Genomic DNA, 12626 nt, shown 5'->3' on the forward strand with positions numbered 1-12626 from the left:
TTTACTCACACAAAAAATACTGCCTGGAAATAAGAACTCGGTTACTTAAGCAATAAAAGATAATCTCTCCATGAGTAAAAGAACGATTATATAGAACTCAATGCTCTTATGATTCAAGAAAACAAATTGATATAAACAAAACCTTTAGAGGAAAAAACATTAAAAAATATGATAAAATCAATGACAAGTAATCCTGGCAACTTTAAACCAAAACTAAATTTGAAAAATTATGGGTAATTCAAAATATCTAAAAAGAAAAGTGAGAGGATTAAGGCACCGTTAGACTTTTATCAGCCTAATATTCCATGCAAGTCATGCAACAGATGAGTGCAAAAAAAAAATCTAGGAAAGAGTGTGATAAGTTATAATAAAATTTGATTTTTATCAAGAGGGTTATATGTAGAGGAAACTCCTAACAGTCATCTTGATATGATAGAATAGAAATGTAGAAGGTAGGCTGCACAACTGAATGCATAACTAATTTTACGGGTAGACTGTGATTGAAATCCCCTACCAAACTAAATAATCAAACAAAACTGACAGCTATTCTAAAAGTGCAAAAAATTGCAAATCTATGTCACCAAGCTACATATCAAATGTTATTGGAACCAACATTTTGAAAGCCCCTTACACCAAGAGAATTATATCTAGTGGAAACCCCTTCAGTTAGCTCAATAAATAGAACATATATGTAGAAGGTAAGCTTCACAACAAATGCGTAGCTAATTTTTCCTGAAAACCATGATTGAAATACCCCATCAAGCAAAATTGTTGATTTCATTTTATTGGACAAACCTATTTGTAAAAATTCCTAATGGAAGAAGGCTCTACACATCGTAGAAACTAATATTTCCACTTTCCCAGATCAATAAAAGTGAAGTTCTTTTTTCATGCACTTTCCACAATATAAATTCACAGGCAACGTAATAATGCTTCACTTACTGACTAGAGGTCATAAAATCAGAAAACTTGAGCCTTGCCATGACCACATTGACTATTTACACATTTCTCTTACCACAAATGAAACCTCACCAAGGTTACAAACGCCATCCTGAATCAAGTCCCTCAGACGCCCAGGGGTAGCAACAACAATGTCCTGGATAGTGAGCATGTCAGAATTTGTCTTTAAAAAAAAAAAAAATTAAACTTTTCCAAAGTCTTTGAAAAACATGCACTAATTATTTTATAATTAAATAAGTAAAAAATGTGCAAAATAATTCAAATTTTCTGTAACAATCTTAAAATATCTAGATTTTAGCAATTAAAAGAATTAATTAGCCAAAAAAATGTCTAGAGAATGAATTAATAATATGACTTAAAATGGTGATGCAACTGAATCCCACAACAAAGAAAGATATAAGTTACCAAACTAATAAATTTCTTCAGAAGTATTCACCTAAAGATTCCCAAAAAAGAGCAGCTCCCTTACAATTTCTACAAACTACAGTTTTCTACTTAAACACTTTTCTCTTTAATTCTATTTTTATTAAACGACAAAAGTGATTATAAGATCAAACATAGCTTGAAAAGATACTTAATGGAGAAACAATGTAATGTTCCCTCTCTAGGCATAGGCAATTGCAGATTGTTAGCATATCCTCATTAGATACTATGAAGTATATAATGAGGCAAATAAGATAGCAAGCATCAATCATTAGAACAAGCAATTGGCAAAATAACTCAGATTGGAAAGATACAAAGGCTACCGTGTGAAGTACAAGTAGCAGTACATTAAGTATGAAAAGGTGCAACTATGAAGTTAGACAGTGATTGAATGGAAAGGAAACACATTAAGACATAAGACATGGATAGTGATTAATGATGAACATTCATAATGAGCATGGAAGACAACAAACCAGTCAAAAGGGAATATAACAATCCTACCATTAAATTGTAATTAATTACAAGTCTCCAACACTTCCAAAGGATAAAGCAGCAATGTTGAACAAGAACCATAAACTATTTATGTATGCTGAAGTCGACTATCTTCAGTGGTTTGGAAGGAAAAGGAATAATATTATTAACCAAATTGGCTATATAACACGATGAATGTTAATCCCGAAGGAAGTTCGATATAATTAGACACCAAGTTGGGATAATTAAAGAGAGGTTGACCATATTATAAGTAGTAGTAGAACAGAAACTATATTGATGATGATGGAACCATATGCGTGATTGATCAAATGCATACCATGAGAGGGTACAATTAATATCCATATTAATCAACAATGGTATCAGCAATTGTGATTAAGTTATGACAAGGCATGCTCATAATTAGTTATCGGTGATTACAGTAATCAGATACCGAATAATGTATAAAGGCAAAATGAAAGGATGTGATTAATATAAGAAAGAGAGATGAGGATGACTAGACATGACTCATGAGTCATGTCTTTTCCCACAAACTTATCATTCCCTTTACAAGATATTAGAAGGCATTCAAAAATCATTCAACCCACATCATAAACTTGGAAACTTATTACTTATTATCCATTAATTGGATCTGCTCTTTGAGCAATTGCTGACTTGGCTAGACTGGTTGCAAGTGTGTAACTCCATATCTGAGACAGCATCACTGATTGTGAGCAAGAACGGTATATATCAGACACAGCATCACATTATTTTTGCCAGTTTTATATCCATATTTGAAACAGCAACTATATCGCTATAGACGACAATACATATCAAAACATTGCATGATTTAAGAATTCATATCAGAGACACTCCATATCTGAGACAGCATCACTGATTGTGAGCAAGAACGGTATATATCAGACACAGCATCAGATTATTTGTGCCAGTTTTATATCCATATTTGAAACAGCAACTATATCGCTATAGACGACAATACATATCAAAACATTGCATGATTTAAGAATTCATATCAGAGACAGCAACCAATATTGCTATTAGCAAGTCTTACATCTCATTGCATATATTCAAAGGGAATACATCAGATACACTAAAATAAATTGCATATTTACAATGCCATATTTGATGTAGCAGAGATCCTAGTGATTATTACATTAAGTGCAAATTTATCAATCCACTTGAGCATATTTCTAATTGTACAAATCAGAGGAAGCAAGTAGCATTGATAATTATCGATTACTATATATGGTTTAATATTGAGAATTACACAAGTTCGTAGCAAAATCAGATATTGTAATTCTAAGGAATTCAAGTAATTGCTCATAGTTCCAAGTTATCCTAAGAGGGGCCATAGCAGGTATTTTAAAATACTTTTTAAATACATCCAAAAGCTCCTTTTTGAATCACATTTTGAATAAAGTATTAAAAGCACTTTTTGAAAATTATGTTGCCCTGAAATTTAGCCTAACCACAATTTTAAATGTGTTCAGATCAAGTAAGGTCACTTGTGGAGTTATTGCCCCCGTCTAATTACTTATATTTTCCATGGTTTGTGTGGGTCAAAATTCCAAGCTCCATCAATTTTGGTCAAAAATGCATAAAAGAACATCAAAGTTCCAACTCTAAAATGGCCTAGTATTTGTTAAAATATTGATGATTTTATATTCCTGAATATTTTTGAGTCTTTGGTTGCCTGCTAGCTCCACCTTCCAATTCAAATTTTCCAATAAGGATGCCCGAGTCAAAAGTTACACAAGGTTAATCATGGCCTACAAAATATGTATTTTCAAATGATTCGTTAATCCCAGAAGTCAAAGAGGTTAATAAATCATCCAAAAACACGTATTTTTAAGTGATTCATTAACCTCACTGGAAAATGTAAACTAAAAGAGGTTAATGAAGTTGTCTAAAATACATAAATGAAAAGAATTTGATTAACCTCTTGCAAAAATGAAGATGGTTAATTAACTTGTAGAAAATGCATGAAATATATAAGTTAATTAACTTGTTCTAAAAGCGCAAAAATAAGAGGTAAATTAACCTCCATGGCCAAGCTCCGTGATTTTTTATACAGGATGAAATAAAAGATTCAGTAATTTTTGTGCTCTCAAACCAAAATGAACATCCACCAAAATTGATAAAAGGAGGTCGTCACCTTGCAAAGATTTGTAGTTCAGTTTGTGCAAATCATCATTTGAAAAGTATTGAAATCTTCGGGTACAAACCTGTCATTGTCAAATCTCATGTAGGCACATATGAGAGTGTGGAAAGACACACAAGGCGCGATCTGTTGTTATTCATTTGACAAAATGCCTCAAAAATCAAGCCTGGTAATTGTCTGACAGAAAGTTTCTATTAAGATATGATAGCGTCGGTCAGATGTCAGGATATACCAGCATGGCAACTGTATACACGTGTGTGCATGTGTGTATACAAGTTCACCATGTGAACTGATATACATGCATACACACACATATGCATAGACATTAAATTTATTTTGCAAAGATCCTTTTATTAATCTGACTCTATCATTATCAAACTGAGTATGAAAATCTGAGTAATCAGATTATATTTCTCTTGGATCAAGCATTATATTACTGCTATAATGTTGGTCGTGTATTGATCGAACAAATGATCAATTTCCTTATACAGATCGGAGATCATATTAGGATTTGTTTATTAACTAATCACTACTAATTAAAGGATCAGGTCTTTTAGTGAATTGTTAATTATAACACTGTGTCTCTTCATGGATGAATAGACATGTCCACCTATGTCTTGACTATTGGTGTGGATATAAATATCTACCAATTCAAGAGATCGGGACTGCAGTACAGTGATCAAATAAACACTAGTTCAGATTCAAACCTGTAAATCTATATTCAGTATATTTCAATATTGATTGAGCATCATCTTTAACATGGTATCAGAGCCAGGCTTCAAACTTATGGGAACAATCTGAAATATTCAAGAAAGTAACTTATCTTCTGGCCCATACCTTGCCATGAGGTATTCGGAGGGAAATTTGATAAAATATTGTGTGGAGGTTATGATTGGAGAGAGCTTTTTCTAAGTTGTTGTGAATGATCAACATCGAAGCTATTTCTGCCATTATGTTCTATGGCTCTCATCAGGTGCTGAGAATGTACTGCATTGAATATAGAAACTGAAGTCATAATGTTGATAGAAAATGATATATCTGCAGCTTTTACAAGAACTATGGGTTGTTTTAAAATTGCTGCGATTTATTTAAGCTTGGGCGAATCAAATTTTTTAACAAAGCAAAACTCTAGTATAATATTTTTTATATTGATTGAGGTCCCATTAGTGTGAAGACAATGTGAATGTACATACAGAAAATATTTCTTAACAGACTCTGGTGCTTGGATAAATTTTGCCAGGAAACTTTAGTGTTTCTATTATTGGGTAAAAGAAAACATTATCGGGCTTAGTGTAATTGCTTCATCAAGAAGTCAATTAAAATATATCATTATAGCTGAGTGATTAATCCTTGAGATAGTCTTCGTGTGGCAAAGAAAAGGACATTGCAAATAATTATAAACTTCTCCGTGTGTGCTGCAAGCCATTTTTTCTCTCCATTATATATCAATCTGATCGCAGATAAAATATTTTTGTAGCATTGCTGGTGTTAAAGTGCGCAGTTTGTCTGCCAGGCAAGTGAGAGTTTGGTGGACCACTGGTAATTTGGGAACCTTAGGCTCCAAATGCCCAACCTACAAGCTGAATACAACCAACAATAAATGACCTGCTAGCAAGAAATATGCCAACCATTGAGGATTGCCGGTACTGTGTGATGTGTCTTGGGTGTTTGATGGGTGCCAAGATGTGGATTGTGCTCCCACTCTAGTGTTTGCTCGGGTTGTTTACCAGGTTGTTGCCCAACTTTGTGCTGGTGTCTTTGCCCAGCCTGCTCGGCAAATCTGATTCCCTTGCTGATTCTATTCTGAGTCTGCAATGACTTTGGAGTGTGTTGGTTATTAACTTTTCTTTTGGTCGGGTGACTTCTGCCATTGCTCAACTACCTCCTGTTGCACTCTCTATGCCATGCTCTGCAGGTATGTCCGAGGGCGTTGCCTATTATTTGTGTTTGCTTCTGCTTCTACTGGGTTGTCTTCTGCCGCCTGTTGTTGGACTCCCTGAAACTAGTTTACTGCCATGGACCCTCCAAACACAACTGTTACTTACCAGTGGCTGATCGACTGTATTGCCAAGCTGGAAATCGAGAACTTGCAGCTAAAGGATACAGTGCTCTCTCAGATCTCCACAGTTGCAGAGCTTAAGCTTCGTTTAGGAGATTTTCTTCCACTCTAGATAGCACGTCAACCGGTCTTAAGTTGCTAGTTGCTATGGGTAAGGAACGAGTCCCTGAATTTTGTGTCTAGCAGGCTGAGCTTGTGGGCAAGCAATCTTCTTTAACTTCTGAAACCGAAGAACATCTTAAGTCTTGGGCCTCTATCTGCAGCAACCCCAGCTCTGTCCCACTTTCAGGTGTTAAGAAGCTTGTCCAGACCAAGCTAATTAGGTGTGCTCGTGAACTGAAAAATGTCAACATCCATGACTTCTAAGCTTCCAGTGGTACTCCATTATACATGCCTCACTATGCAGTTTTAATCTATAATCCAATAATTTTGCCGGGAAACCACAATAAAGCAATATCTGTGGTCCTGCAGCCCAACAATTTAGATGACCACGTGGCTGTAGCCCATAGTTTGAATGTCATGTAGGAATGATAAATCTGACATAGGGATGTTGAAGTGTGAACTGTGAACAACAGCTCCAGCCACAGCCACAGAGAGTGAACAACAACTCCGCCCACAGCCACCCCAAGCTCAGAGAGGACACTCGGAGGCAAAGCAACTCTTGACAGAAGAGAGCGAACAATACCTGCAATGTAGTTTCCCCCAATATTTCTGAGCACACATCCACTGGTATAGGGAAGGAAACAAAATCAAATATTACTAGAACCGATCATTTTGTCGACAATGAGGCATCCATGCACAACTCGCCAGGTATGGAAGCTATTACAAATGCTTCAACTACAACAAATTCAGCAACTACAAGAAGACGGCTTCTTATGGAAGCTGAAAAAGATATCTCAGAACAATGAAAGTGCAAATACTGTAACTGCTAAAAATGATGAGGAACTGGGAGGTATAGATATTGATAAATAAGTTGCATGTGCCATTGTAGTCTTTAGTCTTGATACGAAACAAGTAAAATGAATCAGTCAATTGGATCTCGGCACAGACTCTGGAAAAGTTTGTGCCCATATTTACTTTTCTCCTACAATGGTTGATCTAGATGGTGATGGCTATTCGGATATTCTTGTCAGCACTTCATTTATATTCTTATATATATTGGATCGTCATGGAAAGAATAGGAAAAACTTTCCACTACAAATGGGCGAGATTCAAGGAAATGTTTTAGATGCTGACATTAATGATGAGGGCAAAATTGAAATGGTTACCACTGATGCAAGAGGGAACGTGGCTAAATGGACTACTTAAGGAAAAGAAATTTGGGAGAAACATCTTCGGAGCCTTATTGCCTATGGGTAATTTTGATGGTGGTGGACATACAAATGTAGTAGTTCCAACTATTTCAGGGAGCATTTATGTTCTTAATGGAAAGGATGGATCATATGTATGCCATTATCGTATCCCACACATCGGAGGATTATAAGTCCAGTTATATCTTACTGATGGCCAAACTGATTGTGCAGATGTAACTAAAATTGGAGACAGATTTTATAGCATGGTTATTGCAGATAATGTCGATGGAGGTGATGATCTTGATCTTATCATATCAACCATGAATGACAATGTATTTTGCTTTTCAACTCCTACCCCACATCATCCATTAAAGGCATGGACATCCCAAACTCATAGAAGAAATAATGCAGTCACTTGTTATAACCATTGCAGGTTATTGAAGTTCAACATATTTTATGTCAATGAGAAGACTTATTGAAGGGTTCAATGAAATAAAGTGATATAAATGAGTTGTGATACTTGAGGAGCATTGGAGAGATTGTTTTGGCAAGCCCAATCAAAGGCACAGTCCAATCCATAACTTCACCCATAAACAAAGGTTAATGAAGTTCATTAATGGATAGGTTCCAAAGACAAATACTTCAATATGTAGCTGCATTTTGAATGTAAACAAAGGGTTAGCTTAGTGAGATGATTGTGCAAGTCTGACTGAAGCTGACAAAAATGGAAAACTATCTCAGTAAAATCAATAATTGATCTCTCACTTCTCAAATGTATTGGTTTGAAGCTACAATATTGTAATGGCGACTTTTGTCACTCTTGGTCAAAGGTAAATTAGTTGACTATTTTTGTGCAAAATTTGGAGTTTAATTAACTGATCCAATATTGTGTAAAATCAAGTTAGTTATACACCTAGAAAAATGTTAGCTATGTGAAAAGCCTATAAATAAAAGGCTATTGGTAACATAGAAAGGAGGTGAGAACTCTTATAAAGGGGATATGCTAGAAAAATTGGTAAAGGGACTTTTTGGTCTGCATTATATACTGAGTGTTCTTATACTCGTATATTTTCGAGGAAATAATGAAGAATGCATTTAGTATTATGTCTTGAATGTGTTCACCAGCTATGATTACTTATTTCTTGTATGTTAAGTCAGTAATCTCTCATGTAATGGTGAAATCTAATTGTCTTCTTAATCTGTGTAATGAAAGTGGCAAAATATATTCATTTCTTGGTATCCTGGTGTGAATGTAATGGGATAACTTATCTCTTTGTATATCAGGGTCTGTTATTCATATTCTGTCATCATTACATTTAAATGCTCAAATCCCTTTTGTAATCAGTTATCCGTTGTGAAATCCTATTTGGTACTTGTATGTCTATCAGTGGGATTTCTCCTGTTAATCTTTTTTAAGTTTTGTGTTTTCTCCTTTATCTACTTTCTGGTTAAAAGTACACTAAAATACAAATACATCCATCATACGAAGGAGCTGCCCCTCTCAAACATAGAAGAAGATTGCAATCTGATAGTGATCAGTCGCAATCTCTCCAACTGTTAGCACAATTTTCACTATGTACAGGGTAAACAAGGTCAGTTTCGGAGATAATTTCAGTGTGAAAAAATTGTTTACCAACACATTACATGAGCCTTCAAATAATGTGTCCCTTTTTTAAAATAAAGTGATCAAACCACAAAAAATATTATTTTTTTTATCACCCTAGCACTATCCTTTGGCCTATGCGCAAAGGAAATAGGTAAAAGCATAGTTTAAAAAATCTGCCAACTCACCTCAGACTCAGCTGGACTCACGAGCCCAATGACGGGCCAAGTCAACTCCCCATGGACTCTTGAGTCGAGTCAGCAAGTCACTCCCGCTGGACTCGGGAGTTTTTTTATGGACTTGCCCACATCAACCATTGAGACTTGCGAAGCTGGAGGAAGGACCCTCGCCACCTAGAAAAAATGCCCAGTTATGTTTTAAAGTTTTTATATTTGTTACTTTTCATTCATCAAATGTTTGCTCTTGCTGATAACAGGGTTTTCAGGTTTGCAGAACTTGAGGAAACAGCATCAAAGCAGAAAAATAGATCTAGATAAAGGCCCTTGCTGCTAAATATGAATTGCTTATAGAAGAAAGAGAAAAGCAAAAGAAGCCATGATAGCTGCAATGAATCCAAATACATCCACTTCGGCTTCACTTGGTCGCACTTGCGGAAGTGCAACTTGTTGTGAAGTTTTCACATCATCGCCTCAAAATTTTGGGGACCTCCTTTTTTCTGGGTTGCCTTAGCAAATTTTTTTGGAGTTGTCCAAAAGTTCTCAATTTGAAAATTTTACACTTTGGACGTCTTCGGGTTAGAACGGATGTGGTTGGATTTCTTTTTTTCACCCGATTTTAACTTGATTTTCCGGAACATGCAATTTTATCCTTAGGCCAAACAAATTTCAAAAACGACATTTTTTTCAATGGTTACAACAATATTCCGCATGATAAATTTGCAAAATTTTGGACTTCTACGGATTTTGGAAATTGGAAATAATTGTATAGACTTGAGCATTATCAAAATGAAAATTTCTTAGATTTAATTGTTTTGGAAAAAAAACAAAAAATTTGGTGAAGAGAGAAATTTTTTATAGTGAAATTAAATTGGAAAAATGATTTATTCTAGTTAAAAATTAAAATTGCATTGCAAAATGGAAAGTGGACTTAATTGCAAAATTTTGCATTAAATCGATTTTTTTTTTTTTTAAATTGCCTCGAAGATTTTAAAAATATTAAAAGAGATTGGTAAATTAAAATTGAAAATCGATTTTAGCTTGCTAAATCCGATTTTAATGATATTTTAACTACCAAAACATTATTAAATGAAAATTTTAACATCTCCAAGGCTTTCCTAATTTTATTTTGCAATTTTTTTATCACAACTAGCAATTAAACAGGTAAATTTCACTATGGGAAAAATAAATTTTAGCATGGCATTTAAATCTAGGCCACTAATGAAACACTAATTTAATTTTTCTCTCCTCCAGGGCAAGTCGGCCAGCTTGAAGGAGCAAGAAGGTTTTGGTATAAGAGGACTCCCCCCTCTCTCATCTACTCATTCCATCTCATCTCCTCCTCTATGTTGAGCGAATTTTCTCTAGGACAGCAGCTTTCAGACTTGGACGATTTTCCTTGGGCAGATCTTCCTTGTTTGGCATCATTTTTCTTCTTCCATAAAGGCTGTGATTTCTGCCCTAGGCGATTTGGGAGCAGATCTGAGATTTTTCTCTTGTTTGGGCAATTTTGTGAAGTCTGATTTTCTTGCTAAAGGCTGCGATTTCTGCCCTAGATTTGGGCGATTTTTGCTTGGTGAAGGAGATACATGATCAAAGGTCTGATTTTGGGCAAATTTGGGCAATTTCAAGAGGTCAAAATTCTGATTTTTGCTAGGGCATCATTATTTGCGAGGATTAAAATTTTGGAAATCTAATTTGAACTTGAAGAGGGCCCGGTTATTGGTAAAGACAAAATTAAGTTGAAATTCTATTCATTTTAGAGGTGAAGATTGTTAAAGGCGAATTCTATTCCTTGTTCTCGCTTGGTTTTGTTTCCCTTATATTCTACTCATCATCCACCACTTCATCATTCCATTGATAGGTTAAAGTTTGGAGAGATAAGTGTAGATTTCATGATAGGACACTTGGCGAGGCAGAAATAAACTAGACCACCCTTGGTTGAAGTTGCGAGATATAAGTGTAGTCCGTCCTAAGGTAACGAAGAGGCAGAAATAAGTGTTAATCCCACCTCTAGGTTGACGGTTGGAGATTGATAAGTGTAGAGATAGGACTTGGCAAGGCAGAAATAAGCTAGATTCCATCGATAGAAAGAGGGTTGGAGATCGATAAGTGTAGTCCATACCATTTCGAACGAAGGGGCAGAAATAAGTGTTTAGAAAGGTAGATGTTAGTGCAAGCAAAAACCCAAAGGGAATGACTACCAAAAAAGACAAGGAAGACATGATGCCTAAGACCACCTTCTTCTCAAAAGTGAGACGAATAAGTGACACCAATATCGATACAGTGAACATGATGCAGTTAAAGGACAGACTGGAGGAAGGGCAATCCCCCATGGCAAAAAAAACTACAAAAACGGAATTGTACACGTGGCGGCCTTCCCTCCTACCTTGCCTTGTCCAGAATTGGTGATGGAGTGTGCATCCCGATTTGATATTGTTACTAAGTCCATCATTTTTTATGAAGGGAAGAGAGTGTTGGCCAACATCGGTGGACAAGTGGTCGAAGAAGCATTTAATATTCCCCAGTATAAAAGCATGACAGTGATAATGATGGATCAGGCGGCTAAGTTATTTCAAGATAATCAAGAGGCTTACTTTATTCACCTAAAGCAAAATTGGTTGCATGAAGGCAAGAAGGGAGTTACCAGGTCATCAAAGCTCACCAAGTCAGATTTCAAATCAGAGTATGGCGATCTCATTGTGCTTCTCGGTCGGATCATGGGCTTAGCTCAAGGTATGCAATTCGAAAACTGGATGTATTATTTTATTGATGGAAAAAGAAGATTTGATTGGGCTAGGATTACAAGCGGGAATTTAAAGTTGCAACTTAGCACCATGAAAAATCAAAAGCAATTCTATATGGGGGCCTACCTCTTTTATTTGATTTAGAGGCGGCGAAAATTGAGAAGTGAATTTCAAGGAAGCGCAAATTTGGAGGAAGTGATTTGAAAACATTTGAGGCTAGAGACCAAAGGGATAATTCAAGTGGACAAGATGAGAACGTAAATGAGACAAAATTTGGATCAAGATTGCATGAGTTGGGGAAGGTTGCCATCAAGAAGAAACATTTGGGCACCCTTGCCTCCCTCAATGCCTTTATCGGATACGCGAAAGAATATGAGAAGGATCATGAGAAAACACTACAAACAGTGAGCAACATGATGAATTCAGCTGAGCTCAAGATGAAACATACACTTTGCCCTCTCATGAACGAAGTCAACGACAAACTAGCCAAGTTCATTGCTTTGGCTAAAAGGATGAAAGAAAGGGGTAGAACTATATTAGAAGATCATTTAATGTAAGCCCAAGTGGCAAATTCTCCTTCTTCTTAGGTAGGATAGGTGTCTGATTCTGATTGGCTACCATTTTGGTGCTTTCTCATTGGTTGCCACTTTTCCTTTTTTTTCATTGGTTCATTGATGAGGTGGCATCTTCTCATTGGCCGATGGGGTGGCAACCCT

General features: G+C 35.8%; 1 protein-coding gene and 1 pseudogene across 1 annotated transcript in view; one reads left to right on the plus strand and one right to left on the minus strand.

Moving 5' to 3' along the window:
* The window catches only part of STRS1 (DEA(D/H)-box RNA helicase family protein), a 107613-nt gene that overhangs the window by 68459 nt on the left and 26528 nt on the right, over positions 1–12626 (minus strand). The window contains exon 4 of the mRNA XM_089815049.1: positions 1016–1096. Within this exon, the coding sequence (XP_089671175.1) occupies positions 1016–1096 (81 nt within the window). The remainder of the gene's footprint in view (positions 1–1015; positions 1097–12626) is intronic.
* LOC149575231 (protein DEFECTIVE IN EXINE FORMATION 1 pseudogene) lies at positions 6876–7863 on the plus strand (annotated as a pseudogene).

The sequence above is a fragment of the Cupressus sempervirens genome, chromosome 2 (genome assembly GCF_028749045.1).
Source record: "Cupressus sempervirens isolate cs-2001-9-10 chromosome 2, ASM2874904v1, whole genome shotgun sequence".
Lineage (NCBI taxonomy): Eukaryota > Viridiplantae > Streptophyta > Pinopsida > Cupressales > Cupressaceae > Cupressus > Cupressus sempervirens.